The sequence below is a fragment of the Falco peregrinus genome, chromosome 6 (genome assembly GCF_023634155.1).
Source record: "Falco peregrinus isolate bFalPer1 chromosome 6, bFalPer1.pri, whole genome shotgun sequence".
In the NCBI taxonomy this organism is placed as follows: Eukaryota; Metazoa; Chordata; class Aves; order Falconiformes; family Falconidae; genus Falco; species Falco peregrinus.
The window spans coordinates 10,883,763-10,904,723 of record NC_073726.1 but is presented as its reverse complement, the minus strand read 5'-3'; the positions used below and the strand labels follow the sequence as shown (position 1 = coordinate 10,904,723).

Genomic DNA, 20,961 nt, shown 5'->3' with positions numbered 1-20,961 from the left:
AAGAAGGTGTTATGTCACTGTGCAACTCATTCATTTTCATTTGTTCAGAAATGAACATGCAGGGAGAGCTTTAATCAAGTCCTCTCCAGGTACAATGAGGCTCTCCACTTGCCATCTCAAGTTATCTTACAAACTTACTAATGTTTGTAGTGTTCTTCTTTTTAAGTCAGATAGATCCTTCTGAGCCTTGAGGGCATTTACATACTACTCTTCCTTTAGAAATGTGTATGTAATGAGGATGTTAACGATCGATGTCCTTTAACAAACTGCAAACTGCTGAGTTGCCCCTGACCTTCTATTGTATGGAGTTAACAGTTATTCAGCCCTTGGCAGTCTGTCGGCTAGAAAGAAAGAAATATTGGGATGACAATCACAAAAGTGATTTGTCTTTAAGCAGCTACTTACTATTTAGTAACTATTTGCTTTGATTTTAATCAGATTTATTTTCATTTCTTTTATTAAAACTGATTGACATAAGGAGCCCAGTATTTTTAATTACTACAGACTTCTAAAAATAATGAGTTAGAAGCCAACTACCTAATAATTCAAATCTTTACAACGTCTATTGCCTCAGAGATAATACCTATGGACAACGGCAGATATTGCCCTGTTCAGTTCACAGCCATTTACCACTTTAATTTCTAGCTCACTTCCTATATTTCTCCACAGCAAGGAACATGCATTTACATGTAAGTTTCTACCACTTCTCTTAGGCAATGACAGCAGAACTAGCAGAGTCCATTACTCCTCAGTCATTCAGATTTCAAATAAATTTAAATGGGGCAAACCATTCATTTCTGAGAAGGAATAAATACAGTATTGTACTACTCTCTGTGTGTGTTAATGAATGTGTATAAAATGTAAGTAAAAAATATGAATTTTGTATAAGGAAGGCCATCTTTTTTGAACGAGAGAAAACAGGTGAGGGAGGCATGCAAATTTCTATAAGCTGCTCATTGGAAACTATATAAAATGCATCTAAAGAATGCTGTTTGTCTCTGGCCTCAGCATCTAGCAGGTCCAGTTATGTTCAACATTATAGGAAGAGTTAATTCAAGTTAAATACTGATTAAGACAGGAAAACGTGCCATACACAAAATGATCTAAAAAGTACTTCCATGTAGCGAAGTCTCCAAGACAGCATGTGCTGAAATGAGAATGGTTTATACTTAAAAAGAGATTCTCACATACTGATGTTATGATCATCTCCTTGACAAATTATAAACCCTTGCTGAGACTACGAGGGCATTATATGAGAGTTCTTAGACATAGTTCAAAGTTATAATAGTAGGTCTGCAGCTGTTCTCCTCATAATGGCAATTATACCAGCTGAACAGATTAGCTACTCCATGAGAATTTTAGCTGTAACTGTTGTAAGGAATGACGTGCTGAACCCTGTATAATTGCCATTGCAAATGTAATTTTTATTGAAAAAAAAGCTGTTCCATATTCATAACAGTACAATGACATGGAAGTGCTAAGTAAAATGTCATCCTGACTGCAAACAAATCCTGTTGATGCAAGTGCTGCTTATACCACTGTGTCTGCCATTAAGAAAGTAACCACTGTCTTCTGGGAAAGCATTCAGGGTCTTGTTCAATTGAGACTGTGAAAATGAGAGCACTTGGGGAATAGACCCGGGAACATGGCAACCACACTGCTGAAAAAGGATTCTCGCAACAAAAAGAATTCGCATGTTCACCTCTGTATTACTTAACAAGGACACTCCTGCAATTCAAGACTTTATACAATATCTATTGCACAAACTAAAGGGTAAATTATAGTTAACAAAAAAATTGTTTTTCCTTATTTTCCACGAAAATGAAATATATGGTATTAGGACTAAGCATACTGTACATAAAGTTCATGATGAAATCTGTAGTTTAGCTAGTGACACCAACAGGAGCAGGATTTGGCCCTGTTAGCCAGGTTAAAATGCAATTTTATTGGGATTCCTTCAGCTGCTTCATCTTTTTCATCAGAGAAATGGGTTCAATGGGACATAAAATTCTGGTGGAACACAGCCTGTTTACTTCTTTTGGTAACGTTTTTTCTGAGTTGTCTGATTAATTTGCAGTTACATTTTTAGTCAGAAGCAGAATTTAATTAACCCATTAAAATACAAACACAGCCTATAAATCTCTAGCTCACCTAACTCAGTGAATTTCCATTTTCTCACTGTATATGATAAGCTTTCCTCTTGTCCATTCTCTCACATAGTTATTTGCCAGGCTACTTAAGGGACAGCTTTGCTACCATATCTTAAAAAACATGCCAACAGTTTCTTTCAAAGCATGCATAAACCTAATGTAAAATGACTGAAATCAGGCACAGACTTTTTTTTTTCTTCTTTTCTGTGCTTGTAACTGTATGTCATCTGCGCTTAAGTCTATATTTCTGACATAATGAGCCTGAGAAACAATTAGAATAGTAAGCATGCGGCACAAGGAAGATTTGTACTTGAGGTGACACACATTGTATAAAAGTGTATAGCTGAGGTTTTAGAGTGCAAAGGTCAAAGTCCAAAACTCTAAAATCAGTTTCTCGTTTCACAAATTAATTTCAACATTTTTCTAGATTTCTAATTTGAAGAGATATTTTCTTCAATACCTACAGGTGTAAAAATATTAAACAGAATATTTGTGCTACCTAGTTTTAGATATCTTATCTGGTAGGGAAATTGTCTTAGGCTGTATTTGTATTTGATGGCGTCAGGCAGGTGCTTTCACAGAAAAATTGTTGAAGGAGCCTCCAAGTGCTCTGAATCACCTGCTTAATGAACTTCTCCCTGTTGATTAGTTGGGAGATTACCTGAACAACATGAGCTTGCATCAACTCATCCTAACCTGCTGTGGCATGAATACCCACACCACCAGCACATTGCCTGCTCTCTCTATAACAATTCCAAAAAGCTTTTCTATTTCCAGGGCATTTAAAGTTTTGAAATAAAAAGGAGTGGAAGTTTTGGAACCCAATACAATTTTTTGAGTCTTTAGTTACGAACATTGACTTTAAAAAAGTAGGTTTTATAATTTGCTTGTAATTTTTGCTTGTTTACTGGCTAAAGGAGCTGTTCCTCCAAAAATGGACCATCTTTCTCCCTTCAAGCCCCTCATTGGCAAGGAGCTCCACTTTGAGCTACTTTCATTCAGCCTCTATAGCCATCAAGCCAATCTGTCTTTCCAGCTGGAAAATTATTTCAACCTGAGAATACTACCAACTCAATGCCCCTTCCCATAACTGTGGCTGGTTTTATCTGTGGAAACCCCACAAAGCACCATGATCAGGCTTCCACTGGGTCTGTGTGTACATCTTTAAAAAAAGTAAGACAAAATAGTGTGCACATCTATTTCATAGTATATGTATCTCCACAATCCCTCATACTTCTATGCAGCCAATACTACTCAGCCACAATATTAATTCAGATATGCTCTTTTTATGATTACTCTGTTAAATATTGGGATATAAGCACTCAAAAAAGCCCTCTGCACTGTTGTAGAATATACAATATATCAGCTTCATGAAATTAGGAACAAAAGGAAGGCTAAGGTCCCTTTGGAATTAAATCTGGCAAGGGATGTCAAGGACAACAAGAAGGCTTCTTCAAGTACATCAGCAGGAAAAGGAAGACTAGGGAAAATGTGGGCCTGCTGCTGAGTGAGGTGGGTGCCCTGGTGACAGAGGGTGCAGAGAAGGTGGCATTACTGAATGACACCTTTGCTTCAGTCTTTACTGCTCAGGAATCTCAGCCTCTGGAGGCAACAGAGGAAGTGTGGAGAAAGGAGGACTCTCCCTTGGTCGAGGAGGATCAGGCTGGAGATCATTTAGGCAAACCCGACACCCACAGATCCATGGACCCCAACGGGATGCACCCCTGAGTGCTGAGGGAGATGTTATTGCCAAGCCACTGTCAGTCATCTTTGAAAGGCCATGGATGATAGGAGAGGTGCCTGAGGACTGGAGGAAAGCCAGTGTCGCTCCTGTCTTCAAAAAGGACAAGAAGGACCCAGGAAACTACAGGCCGGCCAGCCTCACCTCCATCCCTGGAAAGATGATGGAACAGCTCATCCTGGAGGTCATCTCTAAGCATTTGGAGGAAACAGGAGTGGTGAACATGGATTCACCAAGGGGTAATGATGCCTGACCAACCTGACAGCCTTCTGTGATGGAATGACTGTCTGGGTAGATGAGGGGAAAGCGGTGGATGTGGTCTGCCTTGACCTCAGCAAGGCTTTTCACACTGTCTCCCATAACATCCTCATAGGTAAGCTCAGGCAGCGTGGGTTAGAGGAGGGGAGAGTGAGGTGAATTGAGAACTGGCTGGATGGCAGAGCTCAGAGCACTGTGATCAGTGGTGCAGAGTCTAGTTGGAGGCCTGTAGCCCCAGGGGTCAGTGCTGGGTCCAGTCCTGCCCAGCCTTTCCCTCGGTGCCCTGGATGAGGGGACAGAGGCACCCTCAGCAGTTTGCTGGTGATACAGAACCGGGAGGAGCGGCTGATCCCCCAGGAGGCCGCGCTGCCATTCAGCCAGGCCTGGACAGGCCGGAGAGCTGGGTGGAGAGGGACCTGATGGAGTTCAACAAAGGCCCGTGTGGGGTCCTGCACCTGTAACCCCAGCACCAGCACGGGCCAGGGGTGACCTGCTGGGGGGCAGCTCTGCGGGGAAGGGACTGGGAGTGCTGGTGGGCGGCCAGTTGCCCATGGGCCAGCGGTGTGCCCTGGTGGCCAAGGCGGCCAGTGGGATCCCGGGGGGCATTAGGAGGATCGTGGCCAGCAGGTCGAGGGAGGTGATCCTGCCCCTCTGCTCTGCCCTGGTGGGGCCACATCTGGAGCGCTGTGTCCAGTGCTGGGCTCCCCAGTTCAAGGGAGACAGGGAAGTACTGGAGAGGGCCCAGCGGAGGCTACAGGGATGGTGAGGGGACTGGAGCATCTCCCCTGTGAGGGAAGGCTGAGGGAGCTGGGCCTGTGTAGCCTGGGGAAGAGACGGCTGAGGGGGGATCTTGTCAATGCCTACAAATATCTTAAGGGAGAGCGTCAAGAGGATGGGGCCAGGCTCTTTTCAGTCGTGCCCAGCGACAGGGCAAGAGGCAACGGGCACAAACTGCCACACAGGAAGGTCCACCTGTATATGAGGAAGAACTTCTTTACTTTGAGGGTGACAGAGCACTGGGACAGGCTGCCCAGAGAGGCTATGGAGTCTCCTTCTCTGGAGATGCTCAAAACCTGCCTGGCCGCCATCCTGTGCAACCTGCTGTAGGTGAAGCTGCTTTAGCAGGGGGTTGGACTGGATGATCTCCAGAGGTCCCTTCCAAACCTGAACATTCTGTGATTCTGTGAAGAACTACCATCCTCCCAACCTTCAGCTGTAACTAGAAAAGTAAACATATCACTAAACAGACCCATATCAGAGAAATGTAAAATCAGCTTAACAAAATTAGTACTCCTATCAAGACCTTCATTAATAAATCTAGTAGTCCTATTAAGAAATGGATACCATTTTTGCTGATGACTATGAAATTACTTTTTTCTAAATACACAAACTGATTTTGAATTTAACAGTCAAAATTTTCTGCATCACTTAGTTATACCTCTTTCACAGAAACTACAATTGCATCATATTCCAAAATACAGAATCATCTAAATTGCTAATAAATATGCACATAACAGTTAAGTATCAGTGTAAATGAAGACTGCATGGACTGTACTACATAAAAATTAATTTAAGGTTCACACATGTTCTAGTCAATATCTTGGTATTGTTGAGATCAACAAAAATAATAAAACAACAGACACAACACACTACATCTGTAATACATGCAGACATGCATACAAACAATAATCACCTGAGTCCTTTTCTGCTGTTGCTAAATATTAAACAACAAAAAAAAAGAGAAGAAAAGCATCATTACAGAAATATAACTATTTTAATTTCATTAGAAAAGAATAAATATCAAGTAAGGAGTTAAAATCTTAAAATCTTGAGTATAGCAGTGAGAGTCTTCGCAGCTCACAGAAATGATGGGTTTTGGCAGCTGAGGGAGAAATGGTATATGTTTTTAGGAAGTAAATTTATATGTACTAGTCCTATATAGTCTATATTTTGGGCTCACTGGCTGAGTTCGCATCCATGTTGTGCCTGGGAAATTAGAAACTTAAATAATAGTAAAATAATACAAAAAATAAGAATATGAGTATTACTTCTATTAGAACCTTCTTTGCTTCTCTACTTCTTTGGTAGCTACTATTGGTTTATAGCTGATATTATCATGCAATAGTTGCACTTTCACTGACTAATATGATGTTTGCTGAAGGAATATTCAAAGAATAGGACAAAAATCCTCCAAATGTATGACAGCTACATTGAGGACATCAGTAATGTTATAAAGATAATGACTGTATGCTTTCTGTATGCAATTTGAGGAGAAAGCAATTAATGCGAACACTAACATGAATTATTTTCAAGAGAAGAACGTCATTTCAGTGCACAGGTACAATAATGCTCCCACAGACTTAAAGAAGCAGAATGGAACCCATTGCTGAAAACTGTTACTTTTATATTGATAAAAATGTAGGCTATTTGTAATGACCAGAGTATAGGAAGAGACCAATACAGGTCTCATTGCTACTGAAAACCAATGAGTTTAATTTTCTGATGTTATGGTGCTGGAGCCCTTCAGTTTCAAAGAGTACTCTATTCTCAGAAAAGTACTTAACCTATTTTTTGTTGAGGTACTAGACTTACGTATGTAATTATCTATTGTGCTTTGGGTTTACAATTACATGATTGTAAAACTATTTACAGAAATCTAGTTGTGTTTCAACCAAAAGACAATAAATCCAAAACCAAATTTGCAAGTGAAAATATGCCATGGGATGGATGGCAGTTTTATGTGCTGTTCCAGCTTATTGCAGTATTAGCAATGTGCATAAAGTGCAAAATCTGTCAATTGCAGTGGAATTGCCACAGTTCTTTAGGATATAGTTAAAAATCTTGGGCAAAGATGTATTTACATCACTGTAAAAAACTCTCCCAATCCAATTTAGTGTCAGGAGTGAGTTTAGGTATCTTTTGTATGCTTTTGTCATCTTTAAAAAATATTTTTATTTTTATGCCCATTATTTCAACAGGTTTTCTAAAAGACTGAAATACTGAACATTAAAAAATCCCCTTTATGAATACAGAAAGATAAAAACTAAGGAAGACAGTTATTTTTGCTTTTCCATTTTCCAGACTAGATTTAATATTCGTCCTTTTTTCTTTAACACAACATGATATCATGATTAATTATGATAAACTGGTTACTAAGATGGTTTCATGTTGTTACTCCCAACATATAATACTGGTTGCTATAGTGATGAGATGGGTTTTTTGTTAATCACTTGTGAGATTGGTTAACTCATGTTTTTCAGAGAATTTGAGCAGAAATGGAAAAAGGAAAAAAAGTTTGCTTTACAATATTGCTAAAGATATGAGGCTTCTTCATTTTGCTATTATAACTATTTCCTCTAGTGTATTGCTAGAAATACATGCTATAAAAAAACATAATATGCATAAAATTTTGATTTTTTAAAAGCAGGGTTCATTCTTCATATAATTTCCTGTTAATTGACTCTACCTATAAATCCAGTTATATAGATGCACACATTTGTTTGCTACTCCTGAATATATCTGAGTTGACTTTATGGAGAATAACAGACATGTCATGACAAGGCATTTGAGTTTTATGACTTCCTTACTGTTCTACATAAGGTTAACATATAATAAAACGACATTGTGTATCCCAGCCAATTTTTTTGAGAAAAATCTTAGTTAATTTTGTGATATACTTTCTAGAACATACCTAAATTCCAGGAAAACTTCTGCTTACCGTCAGACCTAGTATTTTGTTCAATTAATGCAGTCCGAAAATCAGAATGTAATTACCGTTTTAATAACCAGATTATTAATATATATCTGACAACACAACAGCAAAAAAATCCGAACAACCAAACCCACTTATCTATCTGTCTGCCTTATAAGTACATCACAAAAGCATCTACACCCAGAGTTTTCAAGTTTCAAAGTACTGTCATTGCTGTTAAGGAAAGAATTTCCTGTTAGTAGTTTAATTACTAGATATAGTTAGAGAAATAAAAAATAACCCATAAACAACCCTTTAGACTTATGGAGAACTCAAAAGTAAGAACAAAGGGCAACTTAAATTAGGAAGTCCTAGTCTTCCATTCAAACAGGGTCCCAGGAGGCATATTAAAGCAATGAATAGGAAAAAGCTCCATAGTTCACCAGCTGAGATTTTAATGAGACATTTCCCCTTGCTGTGGAAGGGGTTTGTTCTGTAAAGGAAAAAGGCTGCTCACAGAATATTCAGTTAATTGGTATTGTTGGCTTTTACAGCCACTTTGGCAGTTGATTGCTGTACTAACCTTCTATTTTGGCATATTCTGTAAGTCGAGTGTAATTGATCAAGGCAGCCTTCTCCAGACATTTTCTAACCACTTTCTTCACCTCTTCTGGTGGTATGGGAGTGGCAATATCTTTCATTAAAACCTGTGTTAGAGACAATTACACCTCTTGGTTACAAAACCCAAGGGAAAAGGATAAAAGTGTCCTACAGTTACTAGAGGTCTGATAATAATTAAAAGCAAAAATCAAAAAGAAACTACTTCAGGTGGTAGAACTAGATATTTGTCTTTGAAGGTTTCTGTTCAACCCTGGTCTGCCTGCCTGTACGGTATTTATATACAACACCCCTGCTGTTCGGCATCTTGTGGCATGCCAGTCAGTCCTTCTTTGGGTGACATCAAGACCAGTGTAACAGGAACATTCTGTGAATGGGCTGGATCATGGTGCCCACTAAAGATGTGGATGTGGAAATTTGCTTTGTTCTCATCTGTGGAAAAACTTCCACCATTGCATAACCATTGACTCTTCAACAGTGCACAGGAAAAGCTGTGAACAGCACCATCAGAGCCAGCTAATACCGACTTGCTTTTCTTCCTTTTAAAGCTATTCCAATTCAACATGTCCTTGCTGTGAAAAACAAACAGGTTAACTTGCTCCTTTTTAATGACTAAATCCTGGGTTATCAACATGTGAAAGTACAGTATTCAAACCCATTTATTCTGGATCTGTATTTTTTTCCCCCAAATTTTCCAAGTCAAAATAAAATGTTTCTAAACCATTCTGCATCCACAAGTATAGGAATGCACATTTATTCGCAGTCAATACTGACGGTATTGCTGGAGCACCAGAGTATCATTGTCACTTGTAGCAGCAGGAACAGTGAGTTTCATATAACACAAAGGAATTGACACAGCACTACAGTCACTGAGATTGTAAGTGAAATAAAACATATATATTCAGACTCACGTGTTTCTGACCATGGGAAAGATTTTCTAAGACAGAACTGTTATCCATGGAGTGTTCTGCAGTGGAGAATAAGTGACAGTCTCCAGGACCAGACCTCTCACATTTTGGCAAACCTACACAGACTGCGATCTAAGCTTTTTTGGAATTCATACATTCATCAGGCTCCTGCTGATACAATTCCTCTGGAATCTCTGCTGGAATTTAAAATTCTCTTCCCTCAGAGATGATTGAGATGTTTTTACCATTACGAGGTCTTCTCCCTTCCAGTTAATGCAAGAGGATTTGCTGGGCAGGAGTTTACATTTATAGTTGCCCATGTGAGTTTTGCTGCATATAGCTTTTTCTTCAGAAACTGACTCAGATTATGCATTTATGGAACATTCCTTGGATTATATAGAAGTGTTGTAACATTACGTATCAGTGGAGACAATACCAACAGCACAGAAGCCATAGAAAGCAGGAAAGGGGGACGGCAGAGTACATTTGTACTATTTTGGAGGTAATGCTGGGTAACCGTTAAATTAGAAAGAAACAGTCACCGCAGTGGCTTGAAGTGAAGGTCCAATAAGTAAGTCCTACAGAAAACAGTCCTAACGGGAAGCCTACAGAGGGTGGAAGCCAGGACAGCTAGCCTGAGAGGAATAAAGAGAAATTGTCTGAGCTGCCAGGGATAAGGTTAGGAAAGCTACAGCTCTGACAATTAAATCTGGCCAGGGACATCAACAGCAACAAGAAAAGCTTCTACGGGTATGTCAGTGATAAAAGGAAGACTAGGGAAAATGGGGGCCCTCTCTAGAAGGAAACGGGAGACCTGGTTATCTGAGATATGGAGAAGGCTGACGTACTCAGTGACTTTTTTGCCTTGATCTTCACTGGCAAGTGCTCCAGCCACACCACCCAAGTGGCAGAAGGCAGTGACTGGGAGAATGAAGAACTGCCCACTGTAGGAGAAGATCAGTTAAAGACTAAGGAACCTGGAGGTGCACAAGTCCATGGCACCTAATGAGATGCATCTGCAAGTCCTGATGGAACCAGTGGATGAAGTGGCTAAGCCACTATCCATCATATTTGAGAAGTTGTGGCAGTTCAGTGAAGTTCCCACTGACTGGAAAAGGGGAAATATAACCCCCATTTTTAAAAAGAGAAATAAGGAAGACCTGGGGAACTACAAGCTGGCCAGTCTCACCTTGGTGCCTCGCAGGATCATGGAGCAGGTCTTCCTGGAAACTATGCTAAGGCACATGGAAAATAAGGAGGTGATTGGCGACAGCCAATGTGGCTTCCCTAAGGGCAAATTGTGCCTGGCAAATCTGGTGACTTTCTATGACAGGGTAACAGCACTGGTGGATGAAGGAAGGGCGACTGATATAATTTACCTGGACTTGTGCAAAGAATTTGACACTGTCCCACATTACATCCTTGTCTCTAAACTGGAGAGACATGGTTTTGATGGATGGACCACTTGGTGGATAAAGAATTGGCTGGATGGTTGCACTCAAAGAGTTGTTGTCAATGGCTTGATGTCCAAGTGGAGAGCAGTAATGACTGGCATTCCTCAGGGGTCAGTATTGAGACTGGTGCTGTTTAACATCTTTGTCAGTGACATGGGCAGTGGGATCGAGTGCTCCCTCAGCAAGTCTGCTGACAACACTAATCTGTGTGGCATGGCCAACACACTGGAGGGAAGTGATGTCTTCCAGAGGGACCCTGACAGGCTTGAGAGGTGGGCCCATGTGAACCTCATCAAGTTCAACAAGGCCAAGTGCAAGGTCCCGCACATGGGTTGGGGCAGTCCCAAGCAGAAATACAGGCTGGAAAGAGGACGGAAGAGGGACAGCCCTGAGGAGAAAGACTTGGGGGTGCAGGCTGATGACAGAAGCTCAACATGGCTTGACAATGTGCACTTACAGCCCAGAAAGCCAACTGTATCCTGGGCTGCATCAAATGAAGTGTGGCCCAGGTGGAGGCAGGTGATTCTCCCCCTCTACTCCACTCTTGTGAGACCCCACCTGGAGTACTGTGTTCTGCTCTGGAGCCTCCAACAGAAGAAGGACAGGGACCTGTTAGAGCGAGGCCAGAGGAGGGTCACAAAGATGACCAGAGGGCTGGAGCACCTCTCCTATGAAGACAGGCTGAGACAGTTGGGGTTGTTTAGCCTGGAAAACAGAAGGCTTTGGGGAGATCTTATAGCAGCCTTCCAGTACCTAGAGGGGGCCTACAAGAAAGCTGGAGAGGGACTTTTGACAAGGGCAGGTAGTGATAGAACAAGAGGTAATGGTTTAAAACTGAAAGTGGGTAGATATAGATTAGATATTAGGAAGAAATTCTTTACTGTGAGGGTGGTGAGACAAGGGAAAAAGTTGCCCAGAGAAGCTGTGGCTGCCCCTTCACTGGATGTGTTCACAGTCAGGCTGGATGGGGCTTTGAGCAACCTGGTCTAGTGGAAGGTGTCCCTGCCCATGGCATAGGGGTTAAAAATAGATGATCTTTAAGGTCCTTTCCCAACTGAAACCATTCTATGATTCTATGAAAACAGCTCTTTACCTCTGTGGAAGGCAGTGAGAAAAAAACCTCCCAGTGAACAATTAAAACCAGTAGTAAAATACCTAAGAAGATATGAGTCCGCTTTCAGTAGCCTGAAGGTAAAAGAAGAATGCAGGGTTAGCACTCAAGCAGAATTTAAAATATATTCTCAAACTTACCCTCTCAAGTAATGAAAGTGTGGCTTTTAAAGCTCCTTCAGGACGTCCAAAAGGGAAACAGTACCTTAAAAAATAATAATAAAAAGAAATAGTAATAAGAAAAAACAATCAGAATTATAATAGCTAAGAATTTACTTTGAGATGTAACTGTACAGAACTTGCATTAAATTATGTTAGCAGGAGACTTCAAAAGACAAAGTACTAACGAAAGCAAAAGGCCTTTTCAGTAGCCTACCATGGAATATATACAGGCAGTATATATACATATATACATATACATATATGTATATCTATGTCTCTACAGCAGTATCAGCCCATCACCAGCTCAGGCCCACAGACAGATGGCAAAAGCATCACTTCCACTTTCTGAACTATGAAGGGTATTTAATGGTTTCTGATCTGTCATCTTCCTGGAAAGAGATACTATTTCTTATGTAGCCATGACTGATACTGGAGCTGTGAGACAGCACTCAGTACATTCTGTCTTGTTCTAATGTTGGATTAAGATAAGGATAAAATGTCAGATACTGAAGTTTGTAGAGATAAATGGGAATACAAATGCTTGCAGATATCCTGTAATTTTCCTAATTATATTATAAATATCTTGGAAAAGCATTTTATTTCATCTTAAATTTTATCACCTACAAATTAAACCATACCTACTTCTGTCTCGATACTTCTAAAAAATTCAATTAAAAAGTGATCCCATTCATAGCTTTGTTCTTCATTTTTGTTTACTAAAAGATCCAATATATCAGCTCAATGAGACTACAATGCTCAGACAACTGTAACCACTCTTAATCCTGTCTATAAAATCTTGCTGGGATATCCCCAATTGGAAAAAGGATTTTTTACTTTGCTGAGATTATTTTTTTCTTATTATTACTCACTGAGAATGGTAGTCTCATACTCTAATGTTCTCCAACAGTAAAATCTTTTATAATGATAAAAAGGATTCAGACCAGTGAATTTTAGATATACGTTTTGCTCAGCCAAAATAAAGCCCTCTAAATGAGGTCAAAAAAAGGATTTCCTGCAGTGAGATTTCCACTATTCGCTTTGCTTCATTTTTCTTTCTTACAATAGTGCTAACAATTTATGAGGACAGGTTAACAAATTACAAAAGCACATTTAATGACCTTTAGGCGATAAACCACCATAAAACAGAATACATCTTTAGGTGTTTTGTTTCCTCCCCTCGTCTTTCCCACTGTTTATTGCTATCCACCTCTCGTGGTAGTTTTTGAATAAATGTCAATCATTTCTTGATTATACTTAATACTTCAAATCAAATACTTCCTTCCAGGTATGTTCTGCAATGTAGATAACATAACAGGCTTCCAAGACCCAACTGGTTTTAAGTTCATGATGCAGATGGAAGTCCAACAGTAGAATAGGGGTTACTCAGTTTATTGCAGAGACAATATGTATGAGTACACTATGGGCAGCAAGCTTATGTGTACAATTGGTGTAAGGACCTTCTGACAGAGAATAGTTTTCTTGAGATAAGCAGCTTAAAGAAAAGGAAATGTTCATAGTAGAGGCCGAAAGGACACTCAAGAAGTCCTGCCTCCAGTATTACAGCCTCTGTGCTGCTGAGGAGGCAGGGAAGCAGCATCTTGATGGCAAGATGAAATTCAATCTCCTGGATAAAATCTCCACGGCAGGTGATGTCACGCTGTTTGGCTGTGACAAGGATGCTCCCACAGCCAAGGGGACCTTTAAGGATAAGTAGACATAGATGGTGACAGTAGCCGATTCAACACTTAGACATATTGTCACAATTGGATCTGTGACATCTAAGAGGACCAAGCAGTATGTTACTTGCTGGGTACAAAGGTAGGATGGACATCAGGAGACATTTAAAGTTGCCTAGGAGTGGATAGAGAAGGAGCAGCACTCATGCTCTGTATTAGTACCAGCACCATATGGAAGTGTAGCAGGAACACTACAGAGAAACAATTCACACAGCTAGGCAAGAGGTTACAGTCCACTACCCTCACAGCAGCTTTCTCTGAAATATTGGCTCTTCCACATTTGGTGCCTGACAGGCAGGCAGAGATCTGAATTCTCAGTGGGTAGGTAAAATGACAGAGAGGAATGATTTGAGTACCTTAAGAACTAGGAAATACTTTAGATAAGAGCCACCAGCATGGGATGGGCTGAAAGCATCTTAATCATAATGAAGCCAGGCTGATAGCAATGAAAATTACAATTAAAAAGGGAATAGAGGAGTATTAAAACTGGAAGCTGCAGGTTAGTTGACAGGCATGGAAAAGCACCATTTTCAGATAGGTGTGACCTAGCGACCTAGATGGACACAGCAAATGTTCAGTGCATCTCTGAAAAGGCAGGAAGAGAAATACACTCTTTGGTTAAACTGTCCACAGCAGCTGACTAGAGCATGCAATGCAAAGCAATGGAATAAGGGCAAAACTTGAGACAACTTCTGACATATTAAAGAAAAAAAACATGTTGGTGATCTTTGAAAGTCTGTACCCCTGATCGCTTAATTAGGATGCTGTGAGTGATTAGGAAATGTTAAGTGAGATTAGAGGAGCTGCAAATTCATCACAAATAGTAAGAGATTTTAACTATACACATGTGCACTTGATCAATGTCTCACTAGGATGAGATATAGTGAAAGTATTTTGGGACACAGTTTTGAATTGCTTCGTTGGACAGCTCATTTAGGACCCACAAGAAAAGATCCTATTCTGGATTTGGTCTCAAATGTGAACAGGATATAGTTTGAAAGGTGCAGAGCAGGAGAGGTGCTCTGTAGTAGTGATCATAAAACAATAAAATTGAATAACTTAGCAAAAAAGAACATGCAAAAAAAAAATCAGCACGTGTACATTTAGTACATGTCTATTCAATTCCAAGTATGGGAACTATGATAAAACAAAGAACTTGAAAAACAAACGACAAAACCTTAAAGGAGCAATCAAGAAAGCAAGAAACCTACAAGCAGCCTGAGGTAAAACACAGGAAGTAGGAGCCCAAGTCAAATGTATGCTACAATTAAAAATCTGTTCAAAAAACCCAAACAAAAGCCCCTCTATGTGACTCCACAAGGAAGATAAAGAGGTTATTGTAGAGAATCTGGCATTTAAAAAACGTGCAACCTATCCAAACAAAGACGACATGAAAGTATTTTAAAATATTCTAGTGCACCTGTGAACGGCACAGATGCTCAAACTGACAGTAGGAATCACAGTGGAGGCAGGAAGCACCCTCGGAGATGGTGGGACTGTTTGGTGACAAGGAGTACAGGGCATTCAGGGACAGTGAGGCCAAAGCAGAGAAACTCAGTGCATGTTTTGCATCCATCTTTATGGCTGAATGTATTTTTCAAAATATTCAACATGAGGTACGGAGTGGTTTTAATACCATGTTTTCTTAAGAAAGCAATCTCACAGCCAAGGTTATTCTTTGCTAATTAATGATACAGGTGATCTTTACACATTACCTAAGTCAAGGTTTTCTTTAAAAGTCTAATGACAATTCTTTATCAGGATGCCCTATATTGTGACCCTATATGCTTTATAAATTCAGATTCAGGGCACTATTGATTCTTCCTTCTAGCAGGATTATTCCAGTATCCTCATTTATATGAAGACATTCCACCTAATTTGCTTTTTATTTCTAATATTTGTTCAGAGAAAGATAGAATAATTACTCTTCACCTGGCAGAGCACTGTTTGTTTATCTTGATTAAACAGGATTTTAAGGCAAACCTTTGAGTCCTTTGAAGGATGGAGGCATTAATCTTTGAAAGACACATCTAATTGCTCTCAAGTAGGACTTCCCAACATTTGAATTCTCTCAAAACCCACCAAGACTGAGGCAGAAAGATCCTATGGTCACTGATACAGTCCAAGCTCATCAGCATATTCTACTGTGTAGGTAAGCAGACATGATGGGGTTTTCATTTATTTGTTCAAACTCAAATAATTATTTAGACATCATATATTTTGTAATTAGTCTTATGCATGTGAAGGCCTGAATGTGAACAGAATTATTCTGACGATGCCCAGCCTACTTTCTTGTTCTGCCATCTCCCTCCTCTCTCAGTACATATTCAGAAGGCTTCTGCTGTTTCAGTATTTTTTGGGTCACGGCTACTCTCACTGACCTTACCATTGTGTATAAGTATTTATATTCGTTGGAAATCACAGCAGTTGTGTTTCTACTATGAACTTGCCAGGACATAGCCATAAGTATGCCAATCACAGGCCAGAGGTCTTCTCTGAGCTCCAATCCTCCTCTTTTTTTTTGGTAGCAAGCATGAGAAGATTGTCACAGAAACAAGTTTTCCTTCACCCTGCAGATGATGTTCTTTGTCAGTACTCTCCCCCTGCCTTTCCAAGACCTGGGTAGGAAGCACAGTGTCCTATGCTTCTCTGTATTGCTTTTCTGGCAAGAGCTATTTAATTCCATGGAAGACTGGAAAACAGGAAATGTGTCAAGGAAGAATCTTTAAAGGAAATAAAGGAGCATATCTTTTTTTCCCCAAAAGGAATACCCTCCAAGTAGAGTCCCAGCTGTCTTTAGTTTAATACAGAGATGAAGTCCCAAGTGAAGACTGCTACATCCTCGATGCTCAAAAAATCCCCAACAACCTAGTTATCAACATGACAGATACCAGTGAATACCAGACATTTACCTCATCAAGCCAGAGGGGCATCCAACAAAGTTACAGGGAGCCTTGCCAAACAAAAGCAAGCTGTTTCACACAGCACTATTTAAACTGTGGAACTGGTTGTCATAAGGTGATAAAGACACAAAAAAAAAATCTATAAATGCATTCTAAAAAAAGGATTACATTGAGAGATTAATGGCAGATAGGTTGGCTTAGTGTGATAAACTAACAAATTTGGTGGTCTCCGTGCCATTTTTATGCTAAGCTTCAACAACCATCAATTGCTAGAAAATAGAAGGAAGTATCACCCCAAGTTTGCTTAGTTTCTTGTCCTCCTTCCCTAAACATCTTCTACTGGTATGGACAGTCTTTACATATGAAGAACTCTTTATTGAGGACGATGGACCTCAGCTGATTTAGGAACGGTAAGTACAGCATGCAACTAAGAAATGACATCTAAATGAGAAATGAGAAATGAGAAAAGTTTTAGCTGTGATCTATCAAAGATGTTCTCTACTCATATGATTTTTCTGATCAGTACTAACCCAGAAATTGCTATGGTTTGGTCATTTTCATTTAGACAATTTTCTCAGTCAGAGTTATAGGAAGCTTTAAGTTTAAAAGAATCGACAAAACCCAGGCCTATTTTCTTGCACAATCTTTTCTAGCATAGAAAAACACAGCTCACATGATACATAAGTAAATTTTAAGCACAGTCACATGTGTAAATACATTATTCCATATTTAATATATTCAAAATTTCTTTGCAGGTAGACTACTTCATTTTCACTCCGCTTGTTCAAGACAAAAACTGAGCAACATGAGAAAATTGTTCCAGAAAAAAATTAGCATTCATTGAATAAATTACAGACTCACCTGAAATGGCTTATTTGGTTTTCTAAAAGGGAAGAAAGTCTGTCCTTAATTTCCTCAAACCTTTCTTTCTCTTCAACAGATACTGTTCCAATTCCATCTGGCCTGTAATATTAAATATTTAATAATTGTTGATAACTCTTCATGATGATTCCTCTTTGAACAGTGACTCTAATTTTTAAAGCCATCAGTTAACGTGTGCTAACTCTCCTTTCCCCTTTCCCATTGCCTTGAAGGATGAACAGTAACTTGTGACTATAGCTAAAGAACAGACTGCAAACAGACAAATAATTTAACTTTTGAGTTGAACTTTTACATTAGTCCTAAGTTTCTGCCTGATCCCAATATGAACACAAGGTAGCATATATTTCTCCCAGATCATTCCCAAAGATATATAATATCCTTTCTCAAGTAAATTAGTACTATAGGTTGGCACAGTAAGTGGCCTACTCAGATCTTGTTGAATTTCAACACCTTGAATCTTCCAGATATTTTCCTAGAGGTGGAATATGGCTGAAAATTATTTAAAAATAAAGGTGGGAGGCAAACTACAGTGAGAAAAGCCAAAGCAGGCAACACCTGCTTAGAGTGAGCACGGATTTTTGATCACCCATTCCATATTAACAAATAGCAGCATGTAAACAGGACTTCCATATAAATATAGCATAATGGATGAAACAAAAAAAGAGTCTTTAAAAAACAAAAGCATTGGAATTTTTTAAACATCAAACTTAAGTCCTAATAATTAATCATAAGCCTTGTACTAAATGTTAAGCACACACCTAGTCTAAAGTCTTAGCCTAAAGGTGTTATTAATGCATTTACATTAAAATCATGTCAAAATTAAAGAAATTTAAATACACATTTCCCAAAAGGTACTTTTGCCATGCAGTCACATCTTCCCCACATACAGCATACTTTAAAAAGATGTATCTGAAAACTTCCTGTTACTATCTTAACATCCAGCTCCAGGTAATAAAACAGCTACTGCTTCCCACGTGAGTTTATGACCCCGACACTTAAGTATCTCCTCCAGAGCCTGCAAAACTGTATCTCAGTGTTTCTAGACCTGAGAAAATTGTAGTAAAATGAAATAAAGACAACATTCTATGAATGTTCAAAGAATCATTCTAGGATTCCATGAACATCTTTTTGCTAAATTGCTACTTTAACTTTCTGTGCTATACTTAAATCTAGGAGGAATAAGTTGCTACCTGGTCATGACGTAAACAATTCTCTCACCTTTTAAATCACTTACATTTGTGATCTGTCAAGTCGAGGTGGAAAGAATGCCTGAAGTCCTTAAATTATTGTGAAGACAACAATAAAAATCAGATATGGTGGAGATATGAGTACCCAGGCACATCAATATACTATTGTATAAATTTGATGTGAAAGAGCAAATAACTTATATTCTCTCTTTTGATGGATGCCACGATACTTTACCTCAGCCTTCTGACAGATGGAACAGGTTCAGATTTAAGTAAATTGCACTGTCTGATTTCATTGTCAGGAGAGATCGTGCTCTGGAGTGATAAAGTAAATAGTTCTGTCATATTAAACCTCGTTGAGGCATGTCATATATATGACAGAAAAGACCTAGGGGTCCAGACAACAGTAAGTGAAAAAGGTGAGCCAGTAGGATGTCTTATCTGTCAACCTGCACTAAGGCTAGGATCACCACATACCAGGGACCTGTCACTTCACTGAGTTTGTTGTCATAAAGAACCTCGCTGACAACACCTACAATTTTCAGAACTGTTAAATATATTTTTAGTGGATGTTTGCACAGACGCAAATGCCCCAGAAGAAAAAGTACACAAAAAGGTATTAGAAAAATGTACCATCTATGGCCCTGAAAATCTCACCTCTTGAAAACACGATCTTAGAAAATGGCACAAACTCTGAATCATTATTTTGTTTCTTCCTGTTAGCCTTATTGCACAAGCAGAATATAAAAATGCATTTTTGCAACACATTTCTGACACACATATTATGCTGGTGATCATTTATTGTACTCTTGGGAATATGTATCTACTACTGAGAGAAAAGAATCCATAGAAAAAAGAATCTGACTGCGAGATGAGCTGAGATAGAAAAAATAGATAAATAGTTTCAAAATTCCATCTCATCTTGCCTTCTAGATATTTTTCTTTAATTGCTTTAAAGACAGAATAAAATAAAATAGCACTGTTTTGAGTTTGTTATTTTTATTTACAAATTACTGTGCCTGCCAAGAAGAGAAGACTCAGAAGTCATTGGTTTTCAAAGGTTTAGGTCATCCATAAACTATGCAATAAGAATTTTGCAACTAAAACCAACAAAAAATGAGCCTTTCCTACTACACCAAATGTTATGGATAGTGGTTTGGACTTGTTTTTTTCAATTCAAAAGCAGTATTCAGCTGTCATTGCAGCCTGGGACCTCTCTTTCAAGAACTCAGCCAAGAAAAGTGATGAACTGTTTTAAAAAGAGTTGTTTTCATTTTAACTTTATCTTTACAAGAAGGTAGCGTGAATTTTCCTTTCCTCAACATTGTTTTCCTCCTTATTCTTCACAACTGCGTTTGGGATTAGAGAACTAGTGGGAACAGTGAACACTGAAAACCTGAGTAGCCTTCTCTCTCTCTCCTTTCTCTCTTATATTAATTTTCCATTTTTTAAGAACTCCTGTCAGTTGGCTTTGGATTGGCCTGTCTTGTCTGCTTAGATCATAGTCTAACTGGCACAGATGTAATGTTGTCTCTGGTCGCATCTCAAATTGTTTAATTCACTCAGACTTAAATATCAAAAAAGATTTGAAATAAATACCTCATGAACTAAACTAGGAAATTCAAGTGGGAGGCAGCTGTTAGACCATAAAACACTCAAATAATGACACAAAAAATACAGGTTGACCAGAATGTTTAAAGAAAATTTTGCTGTGACAGTCTTGCAAGATTGCTGTCCTGGTGGCAGTTACTCTAGTGAAGCTGGTTGATTAGGTGGTGGGTTTAGGTTTTCCTCTGGGAATGGACTGTTTTTCCTCACTTGAGGCTTGGAGTACCCTCTAGAAGTATTTGGATGTATGGAAATCTTAAAACCTGTAATAATTTGCAAAGGCCACTTGATACATTGTAGGATTAAGATTCCTTGCAAATAGCTATAGCATGTGAGATAAACATGGTATTCCAGTTCCAATGGGAACTAGATAGGATGGACACTGGGTTGACTCCAGCTTGTTTCCAGCCCTCAACTTTGCAAACAGCTTCTCCTAGTGGTCTCTCAGAGAGCGAACTGTTACCTTAAGCAAGACTGCTTCGTTGAGACAGCCTTGGGAAATACTAAATGAACGTGACTGACTTTTGTTTTCTTCTCTGGAATATTGTTGATA

The 20,961-nt window shown here is 39.2% G+C and overlaps 1 protein-coding gene across 2 annotated transcripts in view; it reads right to left on the bottom strand.

Moving 5' to 3' along the window:
- The window catches only part of CADPS2 (calcium dependent secretion activator 2), a 323,550-nt gene that overhangs the window by 74,924 nt on the left and 227,665 nt on the right, over positions 1–20,961 (bottom strand). For both annotated transcript variants that reach the window (XM_055808537.1, XM_055808536.1), the window contains exons 14-16: positions 17,593–17,694; positions 12,072–12,135; positions 8,424–8,547 (exon numbers count right to left, since the gene is read on the bottom strand). In XM_055808537.1, the coding sequence (XP_055664512.1) occupies positions 8,424–8,547; positions 12,072–12,135; positions 17,593–17,694 (290 nt within the window). The remainder of the gene's footprint in view (positions 1–8,423; positions 8,548–12,071; positions 12,136–17,592; positions 17,695–20,961) is intronic.